The sequence below is a fragment of the Rattus norvegicus genome, chromosome 16 (assembly GCF_036323735.1).
Source record: "Rattus norvegicus strain BN/NHsdMcwi chromosome 16, GRCr8, whole genome shotgun sequence".
In the NCBI taxonomy this organism is placed as follows: domain Eukaryota; kingdom Metazoa; phylum Chordata; class Mammalia; order Rodentia; family Muridae; genus Rattus; species Rattus norvegicus.
Window position 1 is genome coordinate 73182439 of NC_086034.1, and position 12192 is coordinate 73194630.

The 12192-nt window shown below is 47.1% G+C and overlaps 1 protein-coding gene across 48 annotated transcripts in view; it reads left to right on the forward strand.

Moving 5' to 3' along the window:
- Letm2 (leucine zipper and EF-hand containing transmembrane protein 2) overlaps nucleotides 1–9898 on the forward strand; it is a 20569-nt gene extending 10671 nt beyond the window's left edge. For 15 of the 48 annotated variants that reach the window (XM_063275559.1, XM_063275525.1, XM_063275520.1 and 12 more), the window contains 6 exons: nucleotides 648–794; nucleotides 1288–1488; nucleotides 2598–2717; nucleotides 6227–6340; nucleotides 8040–8132; nucleotides 8755–9898. In XM_063275559.1, coding sequence (XP_063131629.1) covers nucleotides 648–794; nucleotides 1288–1488; nucleotides 2598–2717; nucleotides 6227–6340; nucleotides 8040–8132; nucleotides 8755–8934 — 855 coding nt within the window. In that variant the 3' untranslated portion in view covers nucleotides 8935–9898. Of the gene's footprint in view, nucleotides 1–647; nucleotides 795–1287; nucleotides 1489–2597; nucleotides 2718–6226; nucleotides 6341–8039; nucleotides 8133–8206; nucleotides 8391–8646; nucleotides 8722–8754 lie in introns of those variants that run through there. The other 33 variants (XM_063275567.1, XM_063275548.1, XM_063275547.1 and 30 more) reach the window with 3 other exon arrangements.
- Nucleotides 9899–12192: the final 2294 nt, after the last annotated feature.

The following is a 12192-nucleotide window of genomic DNA, read 5'->3' on the forward strand; positions in this document are numbered from 1 at the left end:
TGTGCCTGAAGACAGCTACAGTGTACTCATATAAATAAAAATAAATCTTTTAAAAAAATAGAGTGCTCATTAAATAAGGTGTGGTGCCTCACTGGCGGGGGGGGGGGGGAAGCAGAAGCAGGTGAGTCTTTAGTTTGAGCTCAGTCTTGAGCAAGTTCTAGGAGAGCCAAGAATCTATAGAGAGACCCTGTCTCAAAACAAAGAATATATATTTAGTCTCTTCTGTCTAGTGCTTCTTTCAAATCTATTATAGCACGTAACACTATATTATAATTACGTATTTTCAACCTAAACTGTAAGGTCCGTGAGCACTGAGTAAGGTCAGAATTCTTTGTAGTGCAGTCTGGGGTTGTGTACCAGAGTTTGGCCTAAGTAGCAGCCTAGATGAGGTTGGGAGGTAGTAACTCACCTAATAACAGAGCCTCTCACTGAAGTATGTTACCATGGTATCAGTGAGAAATAAATGCAAGTTGAAGGAGACAAGTCAGAAGTTCCTTCAGAGTGGCCTGGTTCTTACAAGCTTACTTAGTCAGGCCTGCTAACAATGTTACCATGATAAGTGTTGCGGGATGAACATGATCAAGGAGAGAGTTATTTTTCTCACAACCAACCTGCAGTTATGATTAACCTTCTCCTCTTCTGTTAAGGAAGAAAAACAGAAAAAGATGATGGGTGCCAAATTGGAAATAGCAAAATTCCTTCAAGAGACGATGACAGAGATGGCGAAGAGGAACCGAGCCAAGTTGGACGACGACTCCTCCGATTCCTCACAGCTCTCCTCTTATGTAAAACAGGTGTCGGGCTCACCCGGGGCCAGCAACTCCTGGGCTGGAGTTACAAAGAAAAGCTTGTCACCCTGGATCATCCAGATTGTTCAGGATCTTTGAAATGCCGCAAATCTAAATTACAAATAAATATCATCTAAACGTTTAGAGTAGTTTGCAAAAGTAAAGTAAAATAAAGCCACCTTAAAGCAACCATCTGAAAAAGAAAGATTCACACACACTTTAAAAATACTGCTGATTTTTCTGGTGACTAAGGTGGATTCTAGAAAGATTTTCGGGGGCAGGAGAGGTGTTGGACTAGGCCCCGAACCCAGCATGCATGCAAGGCAAGTACCCAGTCTCCCACTAGTCGACAACTGCACACTCTTTATCCCGTGAGCCACTGGATCCGTGTCTCTACCACACATCAAGTCCCTACCTCCTTTGACTTGTTTTCCAAACACTTCATTGAGGTGGGTTCGCTAAGTAAGAGATTCTAACTGGCCTTTGTCCCTTTGCCTAGGTCCAAACAGGTCACAAGCCCTCCACTAAGGAGATAGTTCGCTTCTCCAAACTCTTCGAGGATCAGTTAGCCCTGGAACACTTACGTCGACCCCAGCTAGTCGCCCTGTGTAAGCTGCTGGAGTTGCAGGCCTTCGGCACAAACAATTTGCTCCGCTTCCAGCTCCTGATGACCCTGAGGTCTATAAAAGCAGATGATGAAGTAAGAGCATAACCGCAGCAGTGGGCACCAGGGAGGCCCCGGAGGGCACCTTAGCTAACTGCGTAGTTTTCTGTCGGGTCTGCCATACGGTCATCCAGCAAAGTGAATGGCTCGAGAAACCATTCCTATGACTGCTTCAAACTTTACTATTCATTTCTGTGTTCGTTTGTTGTATCTTGCGAAGGTCATTGTAAGCAGCCAGCAATCTGGATGTATTAGCTGGGTATAATCTACTTAGGACCTGCCAGGAAGGAAACACCAGCTCAGTAGATTCTTGGCAGCACCCCATCACACACAGGCGCGCGCACACACACACACGCACACACAGAGTTCTCCTACAGAGGAACTAGTGCCAAAGTAAAAGATTCTGCTGGGTGAGTTGGTCTGGTGAAAAGAAGGTGGCAGAACACAATGCTAGGAGGAAAACCAGGGTCTGGCCATTTTGTGGAAGCCACCATTTGGACTCTAACTACTAATTAGGCTCCTTTAAAACTTGGAAAAGACTTTCCTGAATGTCAGCCAGCTGCTGCAGTATTCCACTTAGAGAAGCAAGCTTTCCAAAACAAAGAAGACATAAACACAGTGGCCCTATTCAGATTGTGGATGTTGCTTTTAGAAGTGTGGTATGAACAATACTGGTCCCAGAAGAACCATAGTTTCTTCACACCATGTAGAAATTGTCATTTATCAATGGTCTTGTAGACCAGAGAACCCAGGCTGTTCCTGGGGAGGGAGTATGGGAAACAGCACTAAGACACTCAGCCAACGGGGTCAGGAAGCTTTTCAAAACAGATTGGTTTGTTTTCTAACAAGCCCTAAAAACTGAAAGGAACAGTAGATGTTACAACTAGACAAAATCCAAACCAAGATAGGAAATACTTTAGTGACAAGACTCTGGGAGCAGCTCTGTGACTATGGTTTATTGCCATCTGTTAGAGGTATCCCTTCATTTCCACTGCTCCCTCCCTAAGTAGCCGGTTTACAGCAATCCGTACAGGGCCAGAGGGCCAGAGCATCAGATTTGGGGTTTCTATCAATTTTGCTGGAATCTAGGGATTAAGTCAAACTGAAATCCAAAGATCTAATACTGTCCCCTACACTCGTTGCAGGTCATTGCCAAAGAAGGGGTGAAGGCTTTAAGTGTGTCAGAACTTCAGGCTGCGTGTCGGGCCCGGGGGATGAGGTCGCTGGGCCTCACTGAAGAACAACTGCGCCAGCAGCTCACAGAGGCAAGCAGCCCTCCTCACTGAGACTTTCTCCCTGGGACTCACAGACCTCTTGTGGGGACTTCTCCTTTGCAAGTTGTGAGTCAGCCTTCCACGGCTGTGACAAAATGAGTCTGAAGGAGGGAGGTTTGTTTTGGCTCATGGCTCCCATGCCTTCAGCCAGTGGTTGCCTGGTCCTCGTTCTCTGGTTCTATGCCAGAGAGTATTGTGCACAGCAGAGAAGTCTTCTTCATTTTATGGTGTCCAAGAGGTAAAGAAGAGAGAGCACACCTTTAGTCCCAGCGCTTGGGAGACGCAGGCAGGCAGATCTGTGAGCTTGAGGTCAGCCTGGTCTACACAGTGAGTTCCAGGCTGGCTAGGGTTACAAAGCGAGACCCTGGATTTTGTGTTTTAAAAAAGGGAAGAAACAGGAGACAAGACTCCAAATTCCCTTCAATGGTCCAACCTCTTCCCAGCAGGCCTCACACTTCCCAATAGAACCATAGGCTGGTGAACATGTTTTTAACACATGGAACTTGGAAGAACATTTAAAGTCCAAAGAACCAGGCCACCACTCAGACCTCGCCTTATTTCATGGAGCAGCTAGTCACACCCTGAAGAGGGACCCAGTCTTCTGCAGTGCTGCCACAAACTACCCTGATGGCGAATGATCACAGTGGCAGCCATTTAGCAGCCAAAGGTCACAAGTGCTGGCTGGAGGCCTTCCTGGAGTCCCCAGGGAGTACTCTGTTCCCAAACTCCCCCAGCTTGTTGGCTGAGCCAAGTTTTCTACAGCCGTAGAAAGGAGGATGTTCTTGTTTCCTCACTGGCTGCCGGCCCGCCTGTCCTCACTCGGCTCCAGGAGCCACCTGTATTTCCCTCTTGGCTCCTGCTTCTATCTGCCAAGTTTGCCCTCCGTTCTCAGGCCTCAGACCTTGGACCTCTGGTTTGGGCCTCCAGGTCTTGTGACTAGGTAAAGCTCACCTTGATCTATCTCAGAGTAGACTGACGTGGGACCTCAATTCCATCTGTAAAATCCCTTCATAAAGCATCTAGACCGGCGGTTCTCAACCTTCCTAAAGCTGCGGTCCTTGAATACAGTTCCTCAAGCTGTGGTGACCCCCAACTATAAAATTATTTTTGTTGCTACTTCATAACTTTTTTGCTACTGTTATGAATTGTAGTGTAAATATTTATCTTCTGATGATTTTAAGTGACCCCCTATGAATGGGTCATTTGACCCCAAAGGGGTTGTGACCCACAAGTTGAGAACTGCTGATCTAGATTAATGCCTGAATGACCGGGAGGTGTGTATATCATCGGGTGGATCTTCGAGTCTGATTTAGAATTTGGCGACAACAAAGTAGGGTCTTGGCAGAAAGTCTCACACGCAGGCTATCATTGCCAGGCTCTGCTGACAGATCTCGCCTCAGAGCCCACATTGGCTACTTTTCCTCTTGTGCTCCAAGTCAGCATGCGGTACTGGCTTTGGTGGTGGATGTCTGCAGCCCCATCAGGGAGCACACTGTATTCTAACAGCAGCAGCAGTGCAGTGGAAAACCAAGAATTAGCTCCTTTAGGTTCTCATTGCTATCAGTGTAAAAACTTCTGTATCGTGTTAAGATTATTTGGGGCAAAGGGCCAGTGCTGTCACTTGAAAACTGTGTGAGGGAGCCATTGTCCTCTTAGCACAGTGCTCTAGCTAACTGGAAGATGGACGTTTATAGAGGGCGTCCCAGGGATGAGAGGCTGAGGCAGGCTTGCCATGGAAACCAGACCAGCTTAGGCAATATAGTGAGATTTGGGATAGCATGGGCTTCAGAGTGAGGCTTTGTCTCGAAAAAATTAAAAGCTATTAAAAATGGTAAACATTGGGCTGAAGAGATGGCTGAGTGGTTAAGAGGCTGACTGCTCTTCCAGAGGTCCTGAGTTCAAATCCCAGTAACCACATGGTGGCTCACAACCATCTGTGATGAGATCTGATGCCCTCTTCTGGTGTGTCTGAAGACAGCGACAGTTTACTTACATATATAATAAAAAAAACCAAACACACATGCCTCGGCAGCTGACACCTCTAATCCTAGCCTTCAGGAAGCTGAGGTATGAGGCCCACCAAGAGTTCAAGACCAGCCAGCCTGCGTCATAGAGGGCATGAGACTCTGTCCTGAAAAACAACAGAGGATGTGGCGGCCACCTCTGCTGCCTCTGTCCTAAACTCTGTTCTGTCCTCTTTGTCTAGAGACAGGGTCTCACTATCCTGCCCTTCCCGGCTAGAACTCACTGTGTAGACTACCCTGCCCTTGAGCTCAGAGATCTACCTGTCTCCATTTTCTGAGTGCTGGGACCATTGCATTTTTATACAATGGAAACCTATCTGGATGTTTGAAGGGCAGGACTACATTGACTGACATGGTTCTGCTTCAGTGGGGGTAAAAAGCAAAGGACAAAGGATGGCAAGATGGCTCATCTGGTAAAGCACTCACTGCAAAAGCCTGATACCTGAGTTTAGTTTCTAGACAGTGGAAGGAAGAATCCCCTTTCAAAGGTGTCCTCTGACCTTCCCTCAGACCCATACTATGCCTCTCACACACAGACACACACAGACACTGACACACACACACACACAGACACACACATACAGAAGCAAAGTACAAAACAATGTGACACTCATTACATAACATTTACAGAACAGTTGTGACATAGTGGCCCAAGCCTGTAATTCCAGTACCTAGGAGCCTTGGGACAAGAGGATCTCAGGGGAGAGACCTGGGCTACATAGCCAAATTAAAGTCAACACAACAAGCCAAAACTTGGCCAATGAGGTGCTCTAAAACTCACATCACACCCTCATCCTAATGTTGGCGTCCTTGGTTGAAAAGGTTGTTTTTGTTTTGAAGCAGGTTCTTTTTTTTTTTTTTTTTTTTGGAGCTGGGGACCGAACCCAGGGCCTCTACTACTGAGCTAAATCCCCAACCCCTCCCTTTTTAAAAAAAACATTTATTTATTATGTATACATCATACAGCTTTCTGCCTGCATGTATGCAGCTACAGGCCAGAAGAGGGCACCAGACCTGATTATAGGTGGTTGTGAGCCACCATGTGGTTGCTGGGAATTGAACTCAGGACCTCTGGAAGAGCAGACAGTGCTCTAAACCTCTGAGCCATCTCTCCAGCCCTTGAGGCAGGTTCTTATCACGTTGCTCAGTCTGGCCTTGAACTCAGCATCCTGCCACAGCCTCCCGAGTCTGGATTACGGCATGCGCCTGGCCTCTGGGTTATCCTTTCCAACCCTCTGGTTTTGCTAAGAGAAGACACTCAGCTACAACAGCATGGAGAGTTTCAGTGACTAGTGCAAGTGGTTGCTGGGTACTTGCCCAGGGGTAGAAGCCAGGAGGTCGGTGTTCTTATCCTGTGCCACAGGTTACCTGTGTGCTTTGGGCAAAGTTACAATCAAGGGAAGCAATAGATGACCACAGGTCCTCTGTAGCTATAGCGGTCTATAACGCCCTGTCTTACTACCTTCCATTCTCTAGTGGCTGGACCTCCACTTGAAGGAGAACGTCCCCCCTTCTCTCTTGCTCCTGTCCCGCACCTTCTACCTGATAGACGTGAAGCCAAAGCCTATTGAACTCCCACCCAGTATAGAGGTAAGTGCATGGATGCAGCCAGAGCCTGGGTCCCACCAGCCTCTCACCGTGTCTTCTGGTCAGAGCAGACACTCCTTCGGGAGTTTAGGTCTGCTGGCTTGTAGTCCTCTTCATTAGCAACCCCTGTACTTGTCTCCTTTTAAGCTAACGGCTCCTTTTCTTCCGTTTAATTTGTTCATATTTATATAGATGTTAAAGAAAATAAGGGATAGCATAGAATGTTAATTTTTTTCAACTTATTATATGTTTTTTTCTTTTCTTTGCTTTTCTTTTTTCCTTTTTTTGGTTGGATGGCTGGCTTTTCAGGAACTAGCTCTGTAGACCAGGCTGACCTCAAAATCAGAGATCTGCCTGCCCCTGCCTCACAAGTGCTGGGATTGAGATGTGCTCCACCACTGCCAGGTTTACTTTGTTTTGTTTATTTATTATGTATAAGTACACTGTAGCTGTTTTCAGACACACCAGAAGAGGGTATCAGATCCCAGTACAGATGGTTGTGAGCCACCATATGATTGCTGGGATTTGAACTCAGGACCTCTGGAAGAGATGGCTCTTTTTTTTTTTTTTTTTTTTTTTTTTTTTTTTTTTTGGGGGGAAGAGATGGCTCTTAACCACTGAGCCATCTCTCCAGCCCCAGCTTTACTCTTTATGACCTGGAACACCAGAATTGCCACGTTGTTTTGTATATTTGGTTTGTATATCACTATGAATCCCTAATTAGCCTGGAGCTCACTATGTAAACCAAGCTGGTCTTGAACGCAAAGAGATCCCCTTGACTTTACATCCTGGACGCTAGGATTAAATGCATGGGTCACTGTGCCTGGTTTGGTTTTGTTTGTTTGTTTGAAGACAGGGTCTTACTATGTAGTTTCTATGACCTAGAACTATGTGTTTTAAATCCTGGAGTCTAAATACCATTCGACTTTTGTATATAGGGAGCTCAGTATTCAAATACTAACTTGCAGGAGCATATTCCGTGTAACTCAAGGAAGTCTACCAGGCATAGTGGCACACGCCCTTGATCCCAGCACTTGGAAGGTAGAGACGGGTGGATCTCTATGAGTTCAAGACTAGTCTGGTCTATATAGTGAATTCCAGGCCAACCTTAACATTGAAATTCATCTCAAAATGACAAAATAGGGAAAGATACAGTCAGGCAGACACCTTTAATCCCAGCAGAGATCAGCTCTAGGACAGCTAGATCTACACAGTGAGACCCTGTACACACGCACACACACGTGCACACACACATACACACGTGCACACATACACACACACATGCACACAGACATATACACGCACACACATGCACACATGCACACACATACACACGCACACACACACGCACACACACACGCACACACACACGCTCACACACACGCACACACATACACACACGCGCACACATACACACACGCACACACATACACACGCGCACACACACGTGCACACATACACATACACGCACACACATACACACACACCCGCACACACATACACACACGCGCACACACACACGCACACACACGTGCACACACACACATACACACACGCGCACACATACACTATACACACGCACACACATACACACGTGCGCGCTCACACGCGCACAGACATGAAGGTAGATTGCTCAAAGGCACATATTCCTTTACATAAGCTTCTGGGCAGGACACTTTACACTTGCATAATGTTTCCCCAGACTCCAAAGACAAACCTTGGGATACCGTCATCTCCGCCCCCCGAGTCAAAGGAGGACATTACGGACCCTGCACCTCAGCTAAATGGAACGAAGGTTAGTTACTCTCCCTCTACTTGATTCAACTGAAAATATTTTTTTCCAACGTTAATTTTCTTTTCCTTCAAAAGAGCTCATGTTGTAGCTCAGGCTGGATCCAGCTTCAGATCCCTTGCCTCAGCCTCTCGAGTACTGAGGTGACAGGCGTACACACCCAGCCAGTGGTCTGCATCTCTAACCCTCCCAATGAAGCAGGACTCATTGGATTCAATGCAGTACTACTTGGCAATAAAGAACATTGATTACACTGCTTAATCTGTTTGTAAAAGAGTTCCGACGGGACTGGGTATGTAGCTCACTGGTAAAGGGCTGTGGAAAACGGAGGAGACCACAGTCTCCATCCCCAGCACTTCCACAAGTAATGGTTTAAGTCAACATTTGACTCCGTGTAATTTTCAGATCTTTGCCTTTCACAACCTCCATAATAGAGTTGTTACAAGTCCCTGGCATTCATGGTAGATCCTGGTCTGCACTGGCTTAAGTCACTAATCTCTCAGTTCTAATGTTTAAGGATGAAGAATTTATACAGCTGCCCCCAGTACCACCACCCCTCATAACACCATCAGCAACTATTTCCAAAGAAGCAGTAAGTAATCCACAGAGAAACCTCTCTCCCCAGGTATCTGGAAGGGCGCTGAGGCTGCGGAATCAGGCCCACCGCAAACACTACGGTTCTTGCTGGCATCCAAACAGGAAGGACTCTAGCAATCTCGTAACTGCTGCCTTTTCCCCTCAACTATCCAAAAGTAGAGGGGAGAAGCCAGCCCCCTGGTGGAGCAACCTGAGCATGGAAGTCTAGGAGCTAATTACACTATAGGCAGAGCCTTGGTTTTTATGTGCTGAATGCAAATGGTTCCCACATGTTATGTAGTCTACACAGGTTTCTGATGTCAGGAAATACAAGCAGGGAAACAATTAAAGTTTTAGAAAAATACATGTAAATAGGAAATTTCTGTGCCCACTTCTCCCATTTGGGCCAAGTAATTTGGGGGAGGCCAGAAAGCATGACAGGCAAACAGGAGGAAGGTCACCCAGTGGAGGGAGTGGGTGGTTGGGGGAGATGGACTGCATGTGACAGGTCCACTGCGGATGGATAGTGGGTGAGCCTATGGCTGGGTCGGCATTCAGAGAGGCCCGTGCCTGTGTCTTCACCTTCATCACCAAAGCAGTCACACAAATCTGATTTTGTGGCCGCTGCTGTCTGGTTGCTTTTCTTTGTGGAGGGGTGAGGGTGGAGGACGTTCACTCTGAATGTAGTTCAGGCCTTCCTGGATCTCAGGCCGGCTCTGCGACCTCACCAGCCTCCGGACAGGGATTACAGTCAGGTGGGGATCACAGGCTTGACACCCGTTGAGCCTGGCTTGTGGCCATTAATTTAGAAGGTCAAAGTGGATGCCTGCAGAACTTAAGCTGCTTGTGACCAGAGCCTAAAGTCCTGTTTTATACCCAGATCCTCCAGGCCAAGTCTCAGGAGACCTCACAGAACAGCAAGGCTAATTCAAAAGGAGCCTAAAGATACCTTGAAGATGGGCCTCACTCTCTCCAATCACTGCCAGTCAGCAGTGGCGTCCATGAAGGAGTTCTAGCGGAGACTGTCTGGCTTGAGATAAAGGATCAGCCATTAAGTCGTTGGAGGCCTCGTGACCATTCGTGATCCGAGCAGTGACACCAAGTTCAGGCCACTTAGAGAAGCTTAATTACAGCCTATCTCTACTGTATAATTTCGTCATCTTACTAAACGTTGCATAAAGCCACTCCCACCATGTTGTGTTTGAACAGCTTCCTGTTTTTGTGCACTTGGGGAAGGGGACAGTGATGGGGACTGAGCTGGGGGAGGGGGAGGGTCATGGTTTCTAGGTGAGCACTCATGGAAACGTTATCCCCTGCCCTTTTACTTTTTATACATTTCAAGGTAAGAATGAAATTGCCCAGGCTAGCCTTGAATGTCCTGCCCCACTCTCCCAATCTCCCATGCAGCTAGGATTACATACTTCTGTAACCAGGCCCAATTGGATGTGGACCTTCTAAGGGGAAATGTATTATACAATGGAGTCAGCTTGGCACCTTGGATACCTCTCTCTGCTTCTTGTGACATGGAGATTCCCCAAACCACCTTTAAGAGCACCTGACCAGCCTTTGCAGAGGAACTCCTCAGTCCAACAGTACCATAAGCACCCATGGGCCAGGATGTGCATCCTTCCCAGTGAGGCAGAGCTTCTTAGAGAAGTGGGCAGTTAAAACAGATAGTGATGCTGGGGGACTGTTTGGTCTTTAAAACCACTAGACCTTGTGGAGGGTCAGTGTTCTGTTCCCAGCACCCACAACCAATTTCCAACTCCAGTTCTACAGCAGCATCCAGCACCCTCTTCTGAGCTTCACAGGGAGCAGTCATGGTACACACACACAACACTTACATACATGAATATCAACCTTAAAGTTAGCTACCCAGACCATGGTGACACACACTCTGGAAGGAGAGTGGATCTTTGTGAATTAGAGTCCAGTCTGGTCTACAGAGTGAGTTTTGGGACGGCTAGAACTACATAAAGAGCTCTAAAACATTCCCATCCAGTTCCCGGGCCTTGAACTCACGGAGTGCTGGGATTAAAGGGGCCACTACCACACAGCCATAGAACTCCTTAATCCTCATGCTCAGTCTCATACACTAGCAACTGAACTACACCCCAGCCCAGAACATGTACCTCAAAATGCTCCCTTGTCATGGAGGGCAGGCCCCACCCTGTGTGCTGATCAACCGACTCCTGTAGGCTGACGACTGCTGTGCTCTTACATCGTTCCTGGATGTTGCCATAATTAGGTGTTTCACAATAAAACTTCCCCTTTGAAGTGGTGGGTTTTTAAACTTAGTGCATATCATAGGTGTGTGGTGTGGGAAAGGGATTAGCTGGTCAGCTGGCTTTATCCACTTCCATCTCCCTGACTCATGCATGGCTGCCCTATGGATTCCTTCTGGCTTTCTCAACGGGAAAATGGAAATAGTTAAGGAGCCTGGCTACTGGGGTCCATCTTGCCTCTCCCCCTCCCCCATCTTACTTTCTGGAGACAGGGTCTCAACTGTGCAATCTTGGTTGACCTCGAACTCAATGCTCCTCCATGGATGCCTTCAATGCAAGCACTGGAAGCTACAGCAGCATGGGTGCTAAATGCATCACTTCTATGTAGGAGGGCATGCATACAACGGCAGGCAGTGCACTGAAGAGGATTCTGAATGTGTTATGTGTCAAACAAAAGGGAACCTGTTCCACAGTCCTTCATAACCAGTGTTCTTGTTTTCCTTTTAGACCAGAGTGTGCAGGCCTTGAACTCACAATGTAGACCAGGTTGTCCTTGAACCTAACATCTGCCAGCCTCTGCCAGCTTCCAAGTGCTGGGATTAAGGGCATTCTCCACTAGGGCTAGCAACTCCAGTGTTCTTGCTGGCCTACTCCCTTCTTGGTTCCTACTAGCTAAGGGGATGGGAGGCCATACAATGTTGCCTCAAAGCCCTCTCAGCTCTCTACTCTCCTGCGGATGTGAAGGAGCTTGGCTCCACCAGCCGTGAACAGTCTCGCCGGGTACAACTTGAAGCTCCCTCTAACACACACCTGTAGTGACATTAGACACAGCTCACATTTTACACAGAATTCTACCACAGTGGCTGTTGCTGCTACTTCATAGTATGGCTCTGCACTGCGCCATGTCTTAATTTTGTACAAGATGTTATTGGTCATGTCCAGAGTTTTACGATACTATACCCAGGCCAAAAGTTCTCGGTTGCAGGTAGGTCTGTTACTTCAGAGAAAACTGGCTCTGACAGCATTACCTAATGTGTGTGTGTGTGTGTGTGTGTGTGTGTGTGTGGCTGGTATTTTAGCTTGTTGGCTCCACCCAGTGGCAGCTGATAAACAGAGAGTTCATTACCATTAAGGCCGATTTCTTACTTCATCTATGTTCAATCTTACTTACCTGAAATCAATATATTACATTAACAGAGCCAAGGGACTGATGATCTCTAGCCTATGGCAATTAGAAAAGACGGGAAAGAAGTATTGATTGA